Below are 22497 nucleotides of genomic sequence, written 5' to 3' on the forward strand. Positions count from 1 at the left end.
GACTTATATAACTGAACTAAACCTTTTAAACACTTAAATGCATCACACTTAATTCTATAGTTAGTAAGCATTAAATGAACTAACATTTTAATTCACCTTTTGTTTGATATTTTCTGCCATCCATGGGCTACCAAAATACAGAACCCCATGCTAGGCACATACAATACTCGCTCGGCAACAACAAATCCAACTGGGAAAAAAAGGTTCGATGCAGGAATAAATGGTAATGCCATCAAACAAAGTGCCTACAAAGAAAAATAAGATATTTTAATAAGCTAAAAAAATATACGGACACTCAAAAGTTAAACCCAAATATTTTATCATTTAATTTGAATAATGTATTGGTGGACCATTTTTAATAATACTATAAATAATACTAATTTAAACATAAAGATGGCAACTTAGGGACGGTAACAACAAACATCAGGATGTATGTCACCAAGGTGAGATCAAGTTAGGACTTCTAATTAGGGCTATCCAATTAAATAAATATTTTTTGAAAATATATCTAAAATAAGACATTAATAATTTTTATACATACAACTTATGTTTGTGTGGTAAAAATACACTGACAGAGATGTTAACAGGTTTTAACAAAACTAACGGGGGACAAAACAGCCAATCATGCCAGTTTTTATATTTTTATTATTGTAAGTATTCATATCATATTGGAAATTGAAAAATGACATAAGGTACCCTTTAGACAAGATAGTAGACTACTACGTCTGTACCCCAGCATTCTTTTACATAATACTCTGATGAGTCATATACATTTAATAGAGGCTTAGCATAAGTATAAAAATAAAACTGCCCCCCTTTAAACAGTAGTCTTTTATTCTATAAGAATTTCTAAAATTTTAACACTGTACATTGAAATAAATCATAAAAATGCTTAGGTTATTTTTGTCATTTTGAAAATGAGATAGCATATGGTTTCCAGACTATAAAGCCATTAAAAAGGCAGGATACAAACAACTAGCACAAATAACTTGTGAAAGAAACTAAGTTGGTTGTTATTAGGACATCTGTTTCTATGGGCATCTGCTTCCATATTTTCTTACCCTGATTTGTTTTATAGTACCCAACTGAATAACTATGCAAGTTGTTCCTTCAGCTTCAGAAGTTTGAGAGTCTTTTAACAGTATGAAAGGAAAGATTGTTTTCTCTTTATTATACTTTATTAGTAAAATACAGATGTAAAGATGTACACACATTGAAAAAAATACTTTCACCACATATGATAAATTAATGACTTGTAATGAGGAAATAATGAATCTAAAGAAAAACACTACTGAACTACTAAGTATCAGACTAATTTATATATCTGAAATTTTAATGTTTTCTTTTTGATCAAAAAGGTAAAACATTAAGAATACATAATTATTTTTCCATTTCCCAGGAGTGCTTGATAAAAATAACTGGCTAGCTATGAAACAGATATTCCTAAATATGTAGTCCTTTCCTTTTATTTATTTAAAGATTCATTTCAGAGAGAGTGAGTGAGTTAGGGGAGGGGCAGAGGGAGACAATCTTCAAGCAGATTCCCCATTGAGCAGAGACCCCACTTGGGGCTTGACCTCATGACCCGTGAGATTATGACCTGAGCCAAAACCAAGAGTCAGATGCTTAACCAACTGAGCCACCCAGGCATCCCTGTAGTCCTTTTCTAAAAACAAACAGGCAAAGAAATTTTTTATTAATTCATGGCTGCTCTAAAGCAATTTTATTTGAAATAATTAAAAGTGTTATTAAATTCATTCAATGATGTATGATGGACTGATGCATAAGCTACATACACAAAAAATCTACTGGTTCTTGGATAAAGGAATGTCTCTAATGATTAATTTACTCAAAAGTTCTAATACACTCTATTAATATATGCCCACCTAGCTAACTATGGCTACCATAAGTTCCTTCTTCAGTGATACAAAACTCTCTTTAAAAGGAAAGGTGGTAGTTAAAGGAGTTGGAACAAATCAGTTTAATTTCTTACTTCCTGTGTAACATAAGGTAAACTAATCAACCATCTTGCCAATTTGTGTTTCTTTATAAATTGGGATTAATAACTACTTACATTATATTGTCAGGATACATATGAGATTTTATTTAATAAGTGTTTAACACAGTATCTGGTACTTAGCAGGTACTCCCTTGATCTACTTATCCCTTCCAAAGATCTTCACAAAACATCACCATATAACATAGCATGTTTAGGACTATCTTAAAGAAGTTATACCTAAGATCATAACTGTTCCTTTTGATATACATAAAATAAAACTTACATAAATCTCTGCTTATTTCATTGGCACTATCCTATTTTTATTCAGCTTATATTATAGAAATCATTATTTTAAATGCCAAAACTTACATTCACCCACCGTTCCTTACTTTTCCTTTCTTTTAGCAGAACCTCAGCTTTGGATGTATTCTATCATGTATCTGCTTTGTCTGTTTTTACGTGAACAGCAAAGCACTACTAGAGACAGTCCCAAAGCAAAACAGATTAGTATCATCATAAATTCATGATTATCAACTTCAATTGATCCTTAAAACTCCTCAGAATTTCTAGGTTTACTTTTCTCAAACTTTTAATTCATGTCACTTTCAGCAGGTGATCATACTTCCAAACTTACAGAGAAAACTAAAGCCATAAAACAAGAATTCCTTCAATTCCCTGCTACTAAAACTACCAACATCCACATTGATGTCATTTCCATCCTTTCTGCGACATAAGAGATGTGTGTCTCCATCTTGCTCAGGCCAAACCTGAGCTCTACATTGCCCCTGCTCCTCACAAATCTCACATTAACCATCCCTTCATTTACTCGACCACTTTCTAATCAACTGTATCGTTCCTATCCATATTCAAATATGCTCTTGTCTCTCCAACCTTAAACATCTCCTTTGACAACACATCTTTAAGTTACCTTACCTATTCATTATGTCCTTTAGGTATAAAACAAGTTCCCACATTCTTAGGAAAATATTTTTACAGCCAAGGTAGTAAGTAGCTGGTTTTAATCCCACTTAATCAATCAACATTTCAAATCAACGAGTAGGTTTTTGCAAGTCAATCCATTAGTGATACCCCTTGCTTCTAAAAGTCAGCCAACTGAGTACTTCAATGAAAGTGATTCTTCTACCTCTGAAGGTCCACTAATTCTAGATCTTTATGCTTCCTCCAAGCTCGACATGAGATCAGCAGTCTGTTATGCTTCAAGCTGGCATAGTCTTCTCTTACTTAGGTGGTAATAAATTCAAGCTTGTCTCCTCCTTTGAAATATTCAAAGTTGAGTTACCCCTCAGGTTATCTATACTACCAATCTTCATATTCTCATCTAATCAAATCTCTCCACAGAAATAAATTTCATTAAGTAACTAATACACCTAAAATAGGTCAAATATGACTGATCTCACTTTTCTGCCTAACAGCATCTGTTAGGGATAACCATTCCATCTTTCTTGAAATACTTACCTACCTTTCCGTCCATTTGGTCTATCTCCTATTTAGGTTTATTCTCCTCTACATAATATCTAAATATAGGAGTTTTTCAAGACCTAGTTGTAGGTTTCTTCTCTTTTCACTCTATCTAGCTAGCCCCTTCAACTATTTTCTGAAGGAGAATTAAGACCAAATACTCTAAGGCATTCATTATGTGTATGAATTATCTTCTATGTATTTGAAATGGTAATAGCTGGTTACCATCTTTGAGAAAAGTCACAAAACCCCAGTTGAGAAAGGCTGCTCTATATATAACCTCTCCATAGACCTTCTTATTCTCATCCTGGTTTCAATTACTATCTCTATGCCAATCTATCAAATTTTTATGTGAAGCTTAGGACTCTCCTCTGAACTCTAGGCACCAAGTGCTATTCAAGATCTCTACTAGGATCAAACTCAACAGATTAAAAAATAGTAAATATGGTCTTTCCTCCAAACTCTGTTTTTTCAATCTTCTCTACATCTCAGAGATTAGCTTCAAATTTTCCAAAATGCCAGTTTCCCTGGTAATTGGGGCCTTGTATTTCTTTTTATCATATCCTTAGTGCCTAAAAGGCTGCCCGGTACATAAGCTACAAGAAAAACTTTTTACTGAATAAATGAACCTAGTGGCTACAGCCAATATGAAATATTTGTAAAGTATTAAAAACACCTTCTGGCATATAGCAAATGCTCAAGAAAATGTTAAAGATTATTACTGTCTTCAGTAATTTAAAGGAAGAGACAATAAAACCGCTACAAGTAAGAAGTGACAGCAGAGTAAGAAAATTACAAAGAAATACACCTCAGAAAAACAACAAGACTGTATAAATAATCATAGTTCTCTGAACACAGTAAAATAACTTGGGGAGTAATGAAAATCTTGCTAATGAGAACTAAAGAGCTATATATTTCTAGCTGCCTATCTTACAGGACACTCTTCTCTGTGTCAAGAAAACAGTGATCTATTTCCTCAAAGTGTATAATCTACTTAGGTAAAGAAATAGAAGAAAATGATGCCAAAGGCATGCTTCATGGTTTCAGAGTTCCTACTAAATCAAAGAAATTCATAACTAGTTTTTACTTTACATGGTGAATGTCAAATTATGCCTGCACATGGAATTCTGATATATAATTTTAGATAGCCTAAAATAAGTTAATAAATTAGGCTGATGTTGAACAAAGAAAGACGCTGCTTCTAAGAAGATGCTTTGACAAATTAAAGGCAGTCTCCAAATCAACTGAATGTTACATCATCTGAGAAATTAAGGGAATTTCTTACCATTAAAACAGTCTTGGAGGAATCACCAGGGTATCTGAGACTGAATACTCCCAACGCCCCCAAAAAGCAAAAGAAAGTAAATGTTGCAAGATTTCGAATATCTAGAAATGACTCTATAAGTGGTATTGTTCCCATGGTCCAATCACAGCAGAGTTCTGAAGGATTTAATAGAAGCCAAGCATTCAAAGGAAGGAGATAGTTAAAAGTTAGCTGCCTTGTAGGAGTTGGGCTTACAGCAGCTGGGTTATCAAACCTGTATAAAGAATGAAAACAAAAGTTATTTAAAACACTTTGTAAACACAAAATATATAACATATAAATAAAATGTTGAACAATAAAAGCAATATTTTACACATAATCTCATTAAAAAGACAAAATATTTTTTACTAATACCTCACTAGAGGTATTTAGTCCTCACTAGAGTTCAAACTGTCTAACCTTTAAGAAATGTCTAGTTGAGACAAACTATGAAAAACTGTTTAAAGGGCAACTAGGTTATCTATTTCTAGTTTATTATTAGAATAATTCAGACAAGTCACTATAATATTATGATACTCTGCATAAGTATAACTTCCTGATTAAAAGTAAAAAGAAAAGTTTTAAAAGTGTCATTGCTGTATGTGATGTATGAGTGTTTCTGAGAACACTAACCAATGTTTTTTCTGCATAAGATGGCTTCTTTCAAAAGGCACTAAATGCTAATAAAAATTATGCTTCCTAGAAAGAATTACTATGTTTTTCTTTTGTTGTGGACAGAGAAAACTGTATACCTATGAGTTTTTCCTTTTTGCTTAGACTTCTAGGAAGCTGAAAACCAAATTTCCAGTATAGAATAATAACTGTATAGGCCTCTGTAACATTTTGTGTTCTACTTTTTCTCCTAGTACATACTAATATGAACTTATATCCTAATTTATATTTGTCCAGGCCATGATATATTACATGTACATTTCATTAATTTAGTCTGTTTCCTGCAAACTAAGGCAAATCATAGCCAAAGCATTTTTTAAAGTATATTTCAAATTAATAGCTTCAGATTTTTTTTAAGCTACATTCAAAATTTTACTGGCTATGTTAATATACAGTCCTTTAAAAACCCAATTTCTCATTTTAAAATGAATGAGTAAAGAAAAATCAACCCCTAACATTTGTTTGACTTGGTCTTCTAAAAAATTCAAATGGCTGAGAAAAAGTAAATACTATTTGAACAAATAAGATCTTAAAAACCCTCATATTTGAATATCTACATGTATGAAAAATAATAAATCTTGAGTCAGAACTTGAATTCTCAAATAACCAACAGAAGTGAATACAAAGCTTTTTTCCTATAATCCACTATTCAGAGTTCATTTTTATAATTAATGGTTTATTTAGAATAGCTAATTTAATAACTGTACTATAGAGAAAGAACACATGTCAAAGCAAGTCAAACAATATTATAGTCAACTTCATAGGGTAATATAATAGAAGAAAATATATATACACACATATTTTTAAATGCTTCTATTTGGAAAATACATATTTAGATGTAATGTATTCCATACAGCCATCCACAAATACATACACAAAACAAATACATTCATACCTAAAACCACATTTTCACACTATAGAACTGGAGATGAAAAACAGTTGATGGAAATTCTCTAAAAGGAATAATAAAAACAATCACACTGAAACTGAGGGTGAAGAAGGAACTATAAAGTATATATTTACAATTCAATCTATTTCACATATCTTACTACTTAAATGAGTTGTTCAGGAGTGCCTGGGTAGCTCAGATGGTTAAGCGACTGCCTTTGGCTCAGGTCATGATCCTGGAGTCCCGGGATCAAGTCCTACATTGGGCTCCCTGCTTGGCGGGGAGTCTGCTTCTCCCTCTGACCCTCCCCCCTCTCATGCTCTTTCTTTCTCATTCTCTCTCAAATAAATAAAATCTTAAAAAAAAATAAATAAGTTGTTCAGTTTAGCATGGCTAGACTCAGAAGTAAAAATTCATGAAATTAGAAAGTATTCTTTAAAGAATAAAATGCTACTGAAAAGAATAATTATATGGAAAATGATACAAAGAAAATGTTTAAGGTAAGAGAATTATCTGAATAAAATTTTATTCTAACCAGGGCCAGCTATGCACTATCCTGGACAGCACACAAACAACATTTGGCCTTTTGTTTAAAAAAAAAAAAAAAAAAAAAAGTTCTTGTATTTAATGTCAGATACTTTAATATAATTGAATAAGGAACTAGTATAAATTTCATTTTAAATTTTAGCTGAGTAAGGTGAAATGGAAAAATGCTAAATTTCAGAGCAGGACAAAAAGATGCAGATTGTTAAATTCAGCATAACTTTTGCATCTAGCTTTAAACGCAAAGAACTGGACAAGATATATAAAACTTAATTCTTAACACACTGAGCATCAGGGAAAGAAGGACAATGATACCCGAGGGAAGAAAAATAAATAAGGGAAACCCTACTTGGAAAGTTCAATACCTAGACCCAGATTTTAGTCTGTGGAGCAGTGAGGGGGAACCTAGTGGAGCCTAGTAGTATCCTTAGGTTGCAAAGACAGAACTGGGAGCCCTAGAGGCCCAGGGGCTAGGGTCAGTGGGCAGAATACCAGAGAGAAGAAAGCTGCTGAGAAAGAGAACTCATATCTGTAGAGGGTCTCGCTCCAGTTTTTAGTACTGATGAGAACTGTTCAGCATATGTATGTGAGGAAATACACAAGGTCAGTGTAGTGGGTTGAACCATGTCTCTCAAACATTCATATCTACCCAGAACCTCAGACTGTGACATTATTTGGAAACCTATTTCTTTGCCAATGTAATTAGTTATGTCAGGATGAGGTCATACTGGATTAGGGTGAGCCCTAAATCTAATGACCGGTGTTCTTATACAAAGAGAGAATACAGAGAAACACACAAGAAAGAAGGAATGCCAAAGACTGCTAGCAACCTCTAGAAACTAGGAAAGAAGCATGGAACAGATTCTTCCTGAGAGTCCTCAGAAGGAACCAACTGTGCCCGACCCTTGATTTTGGACTTCTGGCCTCCAGCACTGACAGAGAATAAATTTCTGCTGCTTTAAGCTACCCAGTTTCTGGTAATCTGCTATAGCAGCACTAGGAAAAATAATGCAGTTAGGAAAGTACCTCTCAAAAGAATTAGATAAAAATTCTCAAATACCATACAGAGGTGGGAATAGTTCCTCAGCAGCCAGAATGAAAATCCTCATAAATCACAGTCTATTAGATATAGTAGTCAGAAGGGTCTTGTGTCAGTAGCAGAAGAAAATTAGCCCTATTGTAAATGCTGCTGTGGTCTCATTCATCAAAGATTAGAAGCATGGCTAGAAGATGAAACATTTCTCAAATAACTTAAATGTATCCCAGAACAAAGCTCTAAAATATTTATAGTAATATAATTAAAGTAAAATGCACATATATGACATCTATTAAAAAATTGCCTGGCATGTGAAGTAGAAACATATAATCCATGAGAAGAAAAATTATTCAATCTAAACTAAGAAATTAGTTTATACTACTAATAAAATTAGTAGATGAGGAAATTAAAGCACTAGAACATGTAGAGACATGAAACATAAAAAGGCTTAAACAGAATTTCTAGAAATGGAAACAATATCTGAAATGAAAAAGAACTAGAAAAAAATTAAGGGCAGATTAGACATTGCAGAAAAAAGATTAGTGAACTTGAATATATTGCATTAGAAACTATCCAAAACGAAAACAGGGAGAAATAGTTTTTGGAGAGGAATAAAAAGAGCATTAGTCTGACAACTTCAAAAGGCTTAATATACATGTAATTGGGGTCCCAGAAAAGGAGAAGATAATAGAAAAATATTTCAAGTAATAGAAAAAAAATTTTCAAAATTTACATAAAGTAAAACCTACAGATCCTAAGCTCAATTAACCTAAGCACAAGACACATTAAGATAAAAGAACAGTGACTGGAAGTTTGTATCATTTGACCACTTTCACCCAAATTTTGTTATACGATAAATATGTTCTAGGGCAGTAATATGCAGCAGGTGACTATAGTTAATGATACTGTACTGTATATTTGAAAATTCCAAAGAAAATAGATCTTAAAAGTTCTCATCACAAGAATTTTTTGTAATTATGTGTGGTGATGGATGGACATTAAGTACACTTATTAGTGATAATCATTTCTCAGTATACATGTATCAAATCATTACACTGATTACCTAAAACTAATAATGGTATATAACAATTATGTCTCAATTTAAAAAAAAATAAAGAAACGATGACAAAGAGAAAATAATACAAGTAGACATACAGAAAAAGACACACTACACACAGAAGCACAAAAACAAAGATGACAGAGGATATCTCAGTGAAAACTGCAAGCTAGCAAATAGTAGAGCAACATTATTAGAGTGCTGAATGCACAACAACGTGGAATTCTACACTCAGAATTCAAAATATTTTTCAAAAACAAAGATAAAATAAAGATATTTTTATATATAAAAGCTAAAACAATTCAGCACCAGCAGACCTACACATCAAGAAATGTTAAAGAAAATCCTTTAGTCACAAAGAAAAATGGTACAAGACGAAAATCACATTGAATGTAAACAGTTGAAACACCTCATTTAAAAAATACTATCTGGGGCGCCTGGGTGGCTCAGTCAGTTAAGCGGCTGCCTTCGGCTCAGGTCATGATCCCAGGGTATCGGGCTCCCTGCTCAGCGGAGAGCCTGTTTCTCCCTCTCCCTCTGCCTGCCGCTCTGCCTACTTGTGCTCTCTCTCTGTCAAGTAAATAAATAAAATCTTAAAAAAAAAAAAATCTGACCAAACAAAAAAGACCCAACTTTATGCAGTCTACAAAAAGTCAACTTTAAATATAAATATATTGATAGATAAAAAGTTAAAGGATGGAAAAAGAAAAACAATGTTAACACTAAGAAAAAGGAGATAAAGTGAATTTCTGAGTAAAGACCAGGGATAAAGTATTATCAGGGATAAAGAAACTCATTTAATCACAATCCTAAATATTATGCACTTAATAATAGAGCTTGAACTCACAAGAAGCAAAAATTGATAAAACTATAAGGAGAAACAGACAAATCTATAATTACAATCAGATATTTTAACGTCCTCCTCTCAATAATTATTAGAACAAGTAGATAAAAATCACTAAGAATATAAAAGACTTATCACTTAACCAATCAAGTTAAAATCATTGTTATCATTAAGTTAAAATCATTATTTTCATTCTGGTGGTTTCATGAGTGTACACATAGGTCAAAAGCTACTAATTTGTACATTATAAATATATGCAGATTTTTAAAAAAATATTATACCTCAATAAAGCTGTTAAAAAACCTCAACGTAAATCAAAGACTTTCTGAAACACTTATAATTACTGAACATCAAGAGTTAAAGAAAGAAAGAATTAAAAAAAAGAAAAGAACCAGACTTTCATACCTGGTGAATACTGGAAGTTGGGACTGAATAACCTGGACTCTAATCACAACAAGTAATAGTGTACTGAACATCAAAACAATGAGTTTTATTAGTGTCTGCAGCATAGAAAATGGAATACTACTCTTTCCACGGAAAAACTGTCCAACAGTAGTCCATAATAATGGCAAAGTATACTGCAAAAGGAAAAAAAAGTTTTAAACAATATACTATGTTTTCTATGCAGTATTTTCAAAATGTAAGATTAGATATAAATTGACTATAATTATAAAATCAATATGGAGCAATTTGTGGAACTGATAATGAATAAAACTGAGCCCAATAATCTTATCCAATACTGAATTATATTGTACAATATTACTGTATACATTACTAAATTGCCTAACGATTCCATTATTGAAATTCAAAGAGTTGTCCTTAAAAAACTGAGCAAGTTATAAAATGTTAAGTAATTTTCAATGGATAATAGGACAAAACCTGCTGGTTTCTTGCAAATTTTTTGATATCATTTTTGGTAAACACACCAATTTACATAATGACACACTTAGAAAACAAGTTTATTATAAGAGCATTTAAGTATGATAAGTGATAGCAACAAAAAAACATATTTCTCCTTACCCCTTGTGCAATAAATACTTCATACACACAGCAAATTCCCACAACTGTTATTCCTTGTTCTTTACACAACGTTGCAACAGCAACTAAAACCACTGTCAAGGCAATTGGAGTCCATACTGCAATTTAAGAACAGAAAAATATAGAACTACACAAAACAATTTTATAATATCATAGAGATATTTTAAGTTAGACAACTATTAGACATTACTAAAAAAGTCTACTTGTGATTCTGTTCACATTTACGTTATTTCCCACTAACCTATACTTTATATTTTAAAACATATTTAAATGTTGTAAGTGATTTTTCCTTTATGCACTCAAAACAAAACATCGAGATGTATAACTTGTACTAAAACTTTTTGTGGAAAAGAGAAACTTACAGGCTGGAGTGTTGTGACTGATGAACTATCAGTTTGAAATGAAGACAAATACTTTATTATGTAGACATCTATGTTTTATTAAAAACCTGAAACTGAAAACTACTGGGCAAAGTAGACTAGCATCTATTAAAAAAAAAAAAGAGTATAAAAACAAACAGGTTCATAGTAAGAATTTAATATTCTTTTAAAAAATTTGCAATAGAATATTCAGAAGTTCTATTTAAACAGAAAACCTACTTCATCAACTTTAAGCAAACATCTACTAGTAGTAGTAGTAGTAGTAGTAGTAGTAGTAGTAATTTGATTAAAGAAGAATGAATTGTGAGAGTAATTCTGGATCTACTACTAACTTGCTTTGTGACTTTGGGCAACTTTTCTGAGTTTCAGTTTTCCTACTGGAAAATATAATCTCCAATTCTCTTCCAGTTTAAAAGATATATTGTAGTATGATTGTGTGACCTTAGGTTTATTTATTAAGAACATTAATCAAAGTAATAACTCAAATAATTGACTTAATTCCAGGTATAAATAAAAAAACAATTTATGAATCTAATATATTTTCCTTTGTCATTTGGCTTAATACAGAAATTCATTTATTTTTGAAATTGTTTTCAACTTTAGAATACTCTATAGATTATAATTACTGAAAGGAAAACAACTCAAACTTTGAAACACTATTGGAGATACTCCATATAATAGTATTCTTTCTCTCAAAAAAAAAAAAAAAAAACCCTTCATATTCTAGTTAGATCAAAACCATCAATATGAAAGTAGTAGATTATACCAATGGGATATGAGAGCTGATATAATCATACCCATTTTTAAGATGAGGAAAGAATTTTGGAGGTCTAAAAAAATAGTCATGCACAATAAAGAAATCATGACTTTAACTTGGTTCTTCTGACATTAAATTCAGAGCTTCTTACTAGTTTGTAATTCCATTCCAAGACAGAGAAAGCAAACAGTTGCCTTCTGCAATGCTGGATTCAATCTCAGCAACTAATAGCTCTAATAAAGGCAAGAACTTTACTGAAACCAGTCACTTCAGTTCTTCAACTTTTGGTGACTATATTACTGTGTGAATATAAACTTTGATTTTATAAACAGATCTCTGTGGTTAAAGTTACCATGTGTGATTTTGTCCAAAACAAGTCCCCCTGCTAAATACATTAACAACACTTAAAAATATATACATGTGTAAGTACTGATTCAATTTCAATCATTAAAATCCTTTCCAACACAAAATACAGGTTTCTAAACTGATTTTACATGTGTAAAGATACAAACTTCCAGCAATCACATATTCTAAGTTATTCTAAGTTTCTGCTACATTTTGTGGGGGAGATAATAGTCAAATAAGTAAAGATATATTTGCCAAATGATGACCTAAGTGTTATGAAGAAAAATAGAAGGTGAAAGGAAGCAGAAAGGAATGGGAAAGATGAGTGGTGTACTGATGACATTTGAGCAGAAACCCAAACTAACAGAAAGGAAAAAGGCCCTGAGGTGGATCATGCTTAAAAAAAAAAGGGCATGGGTCATTAACAGCCTAGAATTTAAAGTGATCAAATAATTACAAATTGAAAACCTTTGCACAGGATAACATACATTAGATAAAATAGTGAATACAAAGATGATAACAAAACTGTTTATGGTCTTACGTGTAAAATTACATATTGTAGAATATGAAGTATTATGGGAGCTAAGAGGATAGAGAGAGGTTCAAAAGCAGGGTCAGCATCTTTTTAATTAGAATTTATTTGTTTAATTGTTCACTTGGTCATTTGCTAAATAAATATAATGAACACCTACTGTATATAAGGAACCATTCTAGGAAATGGAGACCGAAAACTACCCATATTACAAATGTAAGAACACACTAAAAGTGTTTGGCTAAATCACTTATTTCCTGAACCTTAGTTTACATTAATACAAAATTAGGCTCCTTATCATCAGTACTTTGGGTCTACAGTGAGAAAATTCTCCAAGAATGTAGGAAAAAACCTCAGAGTTAAATTTTAAGATCAACCAAATATAGGTTACCATTATATAAAACCTCTTTCATGCCCACTGTTTCCACACTTCTAAAAAGTCATTTTTATTGCCTGGAGCTTGTTTTCTGCTAATAGCTGGCATTAGGATTAAAGACCTAATTTGTACAAAGCATTTTCCAGGGTGGGCCACATGGTAGGGACTCAGTAACAATAACTCAACTATGATCAACACATAATAAAAGTTATATTCTAATAAGCTTTCAACTTTACCTAAATAATACAATTCACAGCTTTACTATAGAAAGACAACTGAAGTATTGGTACTTGTATCATTTATAGATAACAGTACATGGAACTAAGAATGACTCTAAAACTCCCATATTCTAGGGTAATTTTTTTAAGTTAAATCATACAGAATCTGTTAGTCATGATAAAATATAAACTACATGCAAAAATTTTTTTAATACTGACAATGTTGCAATATCATGTTCATATGTCCATACATGCTAAAGATAAACCCAAGTGTGGCATATATTTTATAATAGATATAGAGAAAAAAATTAAATGTTAAGACACTCACCTATGGAATTATCTGGTCCTTTTGATTTGGTATATGACAAAAATGCAGCTAGAAAAAAGATAGAGGACAAAAGTTCTGCTCTTCCTACAACACCTGTTACCTAAAAAGGGAAAGGGAGGGGAGTTCATATTAATGAAGAGGCTCTTGAAAATTTAACTACCACATATAATAAGAATAGCACTTTAGAAATCAAACTGCCATAATTTTTCAAGCACACATTTCAGTTTCTTAGATATTCTCTGAGTGCCCTCATGTGGTGAATTTGTATATCTTCCATAAAAATAAATTTACCAGTGACTCTAAAATAGTTCTTTTATTATTTTGAAATAATTACAGATTCACAGGAAGTTGCAAAAACAGGTACAGAGAAGTCCTGTGTACTGTTTACCCAGCTTCCCTCAACAGTAACATCTTACATAATATTAGGACAATATCTAGAATAGTTCTTAATTTAAAAAACAAACAAACAAAAAACCTAAGACCTTACATATTTTCTTAAAATACAAGCATTCTTTTTTTTTTTTTTTTTTTTAAAGATTTTATTTATTTATTTGAGACAGAGAGAATGAGAGAGAGCACATGAGAGGGGGGAGGGTCAGAGGGAGAAGCAGACTCCCTGCCGAGCGGGACTCGATCCAGGGACTCCAGGATCATGACCTGAGCCGAAGGCAGTCGCTCAACCAACTGAGCCACCCAGGCGCCCTAAAATACAAGCATTCTTAAAATATAAAAATATTCATAAATTCAGTAAGTTCTATCTTATAATAAATGTGTAAACTCAAGATAATAAACTTTAAAAAGTCCTTTTTTGGGGTGCCTGGGTGGCTCAGTCAGTTAAGTGTCTGACTTCAGTTCAGGTCATGATCTCAGGGTCTTGGGATCAAGCCCTACATGGGGCTCCCTGCTCAGCAGGGAGTCTGCTTAGCCCTCTCCCTCTGCCCTCTGGCTGCTTGTGCTGTCTCTTTCTCAAATAAATAAAAGTCCTTTTTTCAATTCTAAAAATTTAAATATAAAACCCTCAAACCTCTTCCTTTATTTTGAACTCACTGTAAAATTTAAAACAACCTATCATTTTTGTATATGCATGGAAAAATGTCTGTTCAACTAGACATAAAAAGGTTCAAGACAGTGGGAGAGACACACAAACCCCTTCCAATAAATTCAAGCACAACAAGAGTTCAAACATACATTTTTTTGCTTACAACTGAAAGCTTGTAACAAAGCAACTGAACAGTCCTTTTTGCTCTGCTGAGACGCAATTTTGGGGTTTCAAGGTTATCAAGAAAAATAAAGTTATAATTTAAGTACCTCTTGGTATGTAGGGGCTGACAGACATACTGGCAACAGCAGAGACAGCTCACAATTTTGAAACGTGGCAACAGACAAACATGAAAGTACTGAGTATCTTCACTGGTTAGAATGGTTTTTTATGTTTACATATATTTTGATATATGTTTAGGTATATTTTCATCTTTTATTTAAAGTTGTCTTATTTTTTTCTGTCCTTTGAAACACACTAAGAAGTTGACAAATATTTTAAATCTATATTCATAAAAAAACAATTAGCAAGGAACTGTATTCATTTATCCTTTCATTACTCATCTTGAGCAATTTTATCTTATGTCCTTAAATAATGTTTATGTTTCAAAACTTGCTTTAAATTTAAAAATTTTAGGGGCGCCTGGGTGGCTCAGTTGGTTAAGCGGCTGCCTTCAGCTCAGGTCATGACCCCAGGGTCCTGGGATTAAGCCCCGCATGGGGCTCCCTGCTCAGCAGAAGCCTGCTTCTCCCTCTCCCTTTGCCTGTGGCTTCCTCTGCTTGTGCGCACTCTCAAATAAATAAATAAGATCTTAAAAATAAATAAATTTAAAAATTTTATATAGAAGGAAGTCAGACTCTGTACACTAGAAAGTTAAGACTTATACTAATTTAAAAATCTTCAAATATTTTAATTAAGGCCATGGTTAAATTTCTTTTCTTAAAAACATATACCATTATAGTCACTATGTAGGCTTTGTTTAAAAAAAAAAAGAAGAACACTGATTTACAGTTTTACTTACTGCTTCTGTGTGTATTGGGTGCACTGCAAAAAGTAAAGAAGCAATCATACTACTCCTGTTGTCCAGAAAAAGTTTGCAAACTTTAAGAAATATCACACTAACCACAGCATGAAAAATCATATTTAGGAGATGATATGACATTGGTTTCAGTTCACTAAACAGATAATTTAAACGAAATGTCAATACTGTTAAGGGACGGTAAGACTTGTGGCTTCTCTCCTAAAAGGAAAAAAACAATCATCATCATTAAAATTCCATGGTCCTTTAGCGCACATAAATTAATCTTTGCATTTCCTATTCAAAGTATCTACATTTGGCTGAGATATAGCAATAAAGTAATGAACTGCTCCAAGAATAACACAAGACTAAAAGATAGTTTTATAATGTGTTTTCCTATTTCCTTAGTCCCAAAACAAAGGCAATTTCCTCCTTTTGCAAATATCCCATCCCATCAACAGTAGAGGAAGAACATATGACTATTAATTCCTCTTCAATACACAGATTTAAAAAAATAATAAAGCAGGACAATAGTGGCATTGATCAAATCAGAACACAGGATTCTCTCCAAAGCCTACTTTCCAATCTATTACTAATACAAGCATTTATATAACTGCTGGTCAGATTCTCAAAAGGAAATATAAGAACAGAATGTTTACCAGCTCAGTTTTAATTGTGAAGACTCAGAAAAGTACTAACTGTTTTATGAAAAACACTTTCATAATATGTAAACCTGAATATATTAAACCAAAAAACCCCCAAATGCTACCCAGAGAATAATACAAAAACAAAAACTTTCTTAGAATAACAGAATAGGTACCTTTGTTATGGAAGTCTTTACTGGCAATAAATCAAATTTTATGTGAAGCTGCTGAATATCTTTACAAGCTAGAAGTTTGATTTAACCAGAAATATTTTTACCATAAGACAAAAATCAAACCAGATTTAAGAATAAAATGCACAGGACAAAAACACATAAAATATTATCCTATTACTTTTTAAAATTTTATGTAAGGGCATTCACACTCAGCTTCTTCACTCTCATACCTCTTACCATATTTTGCTATAACTCTGGTATTGCAGGTATCGACTTAAGCCTGTTTATCCCTACTAGGGAATATCAGGAACCACAAGGAACAAACATTTCTCAATTTGAAAACAGGAACATTTTAGTATCTCTGTACTGACTACACATGCCATGAGTGATGTCTACCTAGAATGTTCTTTGCTGCTTAATTTTTGTACATCATTTGATTTAGCTCAGGCATACAAAATTATTTTTAAGGCATTATACTGAGCTGACATGATGTGTATCCAAAAGCAAAAAAAGGCCTGGAAACCTTTTGAGTGCCTGAAATGTTACTGTAGTTCCACTGGGACATATTGGCCAGTCAAAAGGACTAAGTCTGAAAGTGCAGGGAATAGGTTATTTTTAACTGTAATATACATAATTGTTTTGTTAGGTCTATTAGATGTACAGTCACAGGTAATGGCCAATTAAAAAATAGATTAATTATTAACATAACTGATTATTCACACAATGCATTAGTAACCTAAAGACTCCACTGTGATAATCATCAGTGTAGTAGATAATAGATTCTTCTGTGAAAATATAGTAAAACAGCTAGTTCTATTACAAACAAAACAATATAGATCATTATTAAATTCAGGTATTTTAAAGAAAAAACAATTATTCATAGTATTAGTTGGCAAGAGAAACATAAGCATGAATATAATGAATAGGCTAATAGTTCCCTATTAATGTGAATCTCCATATAGCAATGGCAAAACAGAGTGAAATGGGGTATTTGCAAAAGTTACCTTAACAAAGATACTTCATAGGCCAAATGCCAGGAGATGGCTCATTACAGCTCAACCATGGCTGTGCCAGAGAATCACTTGGATAAACAGAAAAAACCTAATCCTCTACTCCTCCCTGCCCCCCAAATTCCACAAGAACAATAAAAAAGCAAACACAAAAGGAACAAGACAAAAACACTGATGCCCACATCCCATTCTGAGATAACTGTAACAGATTTGAGTAGAGCCTTAGTAATATTTTTTTAAGTGCCAAGCAGATTCTAATATGTAGCTAGATTTATAATCCACCGAACCATTCAAAAACCGAATATAACATAGCTAAAGAATGGGCTTACTAAAGAGATAATCTAAACACTAAGAGTACCAGAGGAGTCCAAAGACCCCTACTATGTCAGTATTCATACAGCTCAGGAATATGTCCAAAGCCCAAAATGTGTCTTTAAGATCTACACTGACACGAAAATCTTTATGAAGGTTTGGGCACTCACAGATAGGCTTCCAGGCTATCATTACTTGATGACATCAACCATCTGATCTCTGAATGTGCTAATTTCAGGCTGGTCAAGAAAACTTGTAATACCTTAATACTACTCAGAATAATTTTTCCTTAGTGGCACATTTCCCTACAGGAAGAGAATACGCCCATCAGAAAAAATGAGGAAGCAACAATCTCCACCATATATTGTTATTCAAATTTGTTCATTCATTTTTTTCGGAGTTTATGAGTACTTTTCTTAGTGTGTCCACTTATAGGAGCTCTGAACAAAATCATATTTTCAATCTGTAAAGCTGAGGAAGTCACAAAACATTGCACTGACACCATGGTATGGTAACTTTCATGAGACCCTTAATCTGGCCAGCTAACCTTTCAGTTAAAATCTCAATGTCATGATTAAAATCACAACAGATACTAGCTTAAGTTGGGGAAATGGACACATATTTCTAAGGGCCTCTAGGGATAAAATGTAGGGGTAGAAGGAAATAAATGGCCTAGAAAATAATGATCTTATTATATAATATTTTTTCTCATTGTCAAATATTCATTTCTTTTAAAGGTTAGAATAGGGTGAGAACAGGAAGGTTACAAGAAAATAAAGTCTGCTTATTTAACAAGAAAAAATACTTCTTATGTGCTTGTGACTAGAGGAATGACAGACTTCATCCCCACTCTTGAGAAGCTTCCATATTTAAAGAATGCGGAAAGGGACCACAAATGACAACTGACAAAGTATAAAAGAGTGTTATATGTTACGGTTCAACTGTGTGCCATGTACTATAGATTAATTCATTTATTTATCCTCAAGGTATTATTCTTTTATGGATCAGATCTCTTATAGATCTTGCCATCTAAAAGCTATATCCTCACCAATTTCGTACAGCTATTATATAATAGAATGGTAGGATCCAATCTATGGGATCCCAAAATGACAAAGGTTTAATCCCCAACAGTTTAATAGTGACCTTCAAAATAAATTTACTGACAAAATAAAAACATCCTCATAAAAAATGAACTTTTGGGTTCTCAATATAAAATTAAAATACTAGGTAAAATATATGACACAAATTTAAAATTTTCTGCAGGAAAAAACTCAATACTTTTACCCTTAAAGTCTAATCTATTTATATTGAAGTCACATATTTTTAGATGGTTAAATATATCATAAGTGGTCATTTCTTTTGCCTGAATCATGAAAAAAAAAAGTTAGCAAGAAATAGATTTGTTTACACTTCTTGCTATCCTAACACATTTGGTTTTCACACACATATATTGTTTTTAAAAAGATTAAAATACACAGCCAAGGAAAGAATTATGTACTGCTTTAAAGAAGATAATCACGTCTTCTACTTCCTATCTAACATATACATTTTAGGGAAACAAATTCATAAGTGCTATGATGACAATGGTGGTAAAGAAATTAGGAGTAATAAACTATTAGAATATTTTAAAATCTAAGATACACATAAGCAATAACTACTTACCTCAGACATAGGGGTTCCCCAGAAGTCATTCTGAAATAAAGTTTTTAAAGGTGTAGATGGATGCAGGTCTTTATTATCCAGTATTGCTGAAACATCATCAAAAACAAAACCACAAAAGAGGCTGTTCCAATAGCAGGCGGTAACCACACCTACTATTAAGGCTATTTCTTTGAGGTTAATATCAGCCATCCTGTCCACAAATCTGGGGGGGAAAAAATCATAAAGGTAAGATGAAATAAGCATCATTGTTTTTTCAAGTAAGTAAAATTTTCATAGAAGGATAAGTAAAATAGTGAATGCTAATTCTCCACGAGACTTCAAAGCTCAGCTCAAATGTCAACCACCTCTAAAAAGCATTAGCTGACCACCTCTCCAAATTCCTAACTTAAAATTAATTGCTCCTTCATGTATTTCATATTTCTATTAGAATCCTTTATCACACCATTTAATCTCTGGACTTACCTCTCTAGCTAACTAGATAGTGAACTCCCTATCAATTGTCACAGGTTATTCAGGGAATATATATACATACATCTATATATATATATATATATATATATATATATAGATGTATGAAAACTTTAAAAACCTAGTATGGTGTACTCCAGAAGCAGTAAATAAATTTTTGTGAGGAAAAAAAATACTTGAAAAGACACTGAACATGGATTTTCTGAAATGTAGATGGAGCTTGTATTTTAGTACTTTATATACCCGAAAACCAACTATTATCTAAATTAAGAATCCAAACTGTTAGCCTGCAGCCTTGTTTAATTTGGTTAAAGCCTTTTAAAAATATCTCAAATGTGTCTAAAGGCATTCTAAGCCTAAGCTAGCTGTATATTAGCCATTTAACTATAGTCTCATTATTTTTCACACTGATTTATGTTATCTGCTTAGCAATATGAGTTTAAAACCCAGATCTAAATCATAGTGTTTTTCTCATTACAACAAATGATTTTAATCTAGAGAACAGGCTTCAGACATGACAATTCATAATTAAATCATTGCTTTAGAAAGGATTTATTAAGAAAATGGTTTAGAGAAGGAACTGTATTAGCTGTATGATACTGAAGAATTAGCCTTATAATAAAAATAAGGTTGGAGGGTACTCTTGAAAAACAAGCCAATGATAGACTTTTCTAGCTTGAGTAGTATCATTAGTATCATTATCTGTGGAGGCAGAATTATGGCCCACCATAACTATCCATATCCAAATCCCTGAATCTGTGATAATGTTACTTTACATGGCAAAAGAGACATTACAAGGTGTGATTAAATTGAGGGTTTTGAGATGAGGAGATTATATCTTCGATTATCTGGGTGGGCCAATTCAATGACAAGAGATCTTAGAAGTTAAAGAGGGAGGCAGGAGAGTCAGGAAAGCAGAGATGAGAGTGCTGTGATGGCAGGCTGGGGCCACAAGGCAAGGAATGATGGTGGCCTCCAGAAGCCGGAAAGAGCAAAGAAACACATTCTTCATTAGAGCATCTAAAGTGACCACAGACCTAGGGACTCTCAATTTTAGTCTAGGGAAACCTATTTTGCACCTCCATAATTATAAAATAATAAATTTGTGTTAAGTCACTTTATTTGTGGTAATTTGTTACAGCAGCAAGAAGAAACTAATACATTACTCACAGAGTCAGAAGATCTAAGATGTGATATATATCTATAGGAGTTCCTGCTAGATCAGAGAGGAAGATGACAGTAGGAAGGGCAGAGAGATTTAAAATCAGATGTAAGATTTATATAAGGATATAGACACACAAAAGCCTAAGAAAGTATTAAAGTATAGATAGGAAAACCTTAGAATATATTACTTAAAGAAATGCAAAATCCAATCCTACAAATCACAAAAGGATATTAGCTGTACCTTTTGAAGGATAGTTTTCAAGTAAAAAAAAAAAATGATCTAAGAGTTTATCTTGAACCCAGCACTGATTTATCATCCCTAAAGAGTATGAACTTGTGCCTTATCCCAGAAAAAGTTAATAGCAGTTGTTTAAAGACTGGAAATACTGAGCAGGCATTTGCCTCACTCCTGAATCACACACTAAAATGACAAGGTATTAAAAAGAAAAAAAAAAAGTATAAATTCACAAGGATAAAGACCATTGGATTTTGGAAGCTGGAAAAACAAAAGTTCAGTGGTGATGCAACAGAGCTCAGGAAAGTAAATCTTAAGCTTAAGGGGGAAAGCTAAAAAGTCTTTTGCATCCCTGCCAGCATCAATCTCAAAACTGGTGACAAGAATCTCAAGAAAAAGGGCGCCTGGGTGGCTCAGTTGGTTAAGCGACTGCCTTCGGCTCAGGTCATGATCCTGGAGTCCTGGGATTGAGTCCCGCATCGGGCTCCCTGTTCGGCAGGGAGTCTGCTTCTCTCTCTGACCCTCCCCCCTCTCATGCTCTCTCTCTCATTCTCTCTCTCAAATAAATAAATAAAATCTTAAAAAAAAAAAAAAAAGAATCTCAAGAAAAAGGAACAGATGTATTTGTTAAAATTTAGACTCCTCTGTCATTGGGTACAGGCAAGTAACCTTTTCTCCTGTAGCTGGGCAGAAGACTAGAGACTTCCTCTCTGAAATAGGTGAAACACAGGGTGTCTGATATAGGGGACACAAGTGAAAACAGGTAGCAAACTGAAAATGAGGGTTAACTAAAAGTCTGTCTACATATTTTGAGATCCTCCAGTTATCTTCTACCAACTGGGCACACAATCTTGTAAAATTTTACAACCCTGGAAACAAACAAAAAAGAGGCCTCTAAAAGCTTCCACAAAGGAAGAAAGCAGGTTTCAGAGCAAAGATTAGGATTCAAACAAATCCTTTTTTTTTTTTTTTTTCC

General features: G+C 32.7%; 1 protein-coding gene across 2 annotated transcripts in view; it reads right to left on the minus strand.

The window, feature by feature from the left end:
• Positions 1–22497, minus strand: part of TMTC3 (transmembrane O-mannosyltransferase targeting cadherins 3) — a 51508-nt gene that overhangs the window by 17387 nt on the left and 11624 nt on the right. For both annotated transcript variants that reach the window (XM_021687319.2, XM_021687318.2), the window contains exons 2-8: positions 19655–19856; positions 15857–16075; positions 13797–13896; positions 10843–10958; positions 10228–10400; positions 4764–5016; positions 97–245 (exon numbers count right to left, since the gene is read on the minus strand). In XM_021687319.2, coding sequence (XP_021542994.1) covers positions 97–245; positions 4764–5016; positions 10228–10400; positions 10843–10958; positions 13797–13896; positions 15857–16075; positions 19655–19843 — 1199 coding nt within the window. In that variant the 5' untranslated portion in view covers positions 19844–19856. The remainder of the gene's footprint in view (positions 1–96; positions 246–4763; positions 5017–10227; positions 10401–10842; positions 10959–13796; positions 13897–15856; positions 16076–19654; positions 19857–22497) is intronic.

Source organism: Neomonachus schauinslandi, chromosome 5, assembly GCF_002201575.2.
Source record: "Neomonachus schauinslandi chromosome 5, ASM220157v2, whole genome shotgun sequence".
In the NCBI taxonomy this organism is placed as follows: Eukaryota; Metazoa; Chordata; class Mammalia; order Carnivora; family Phocidae; genus Neomonachus; species Neomonachus schauinslandi.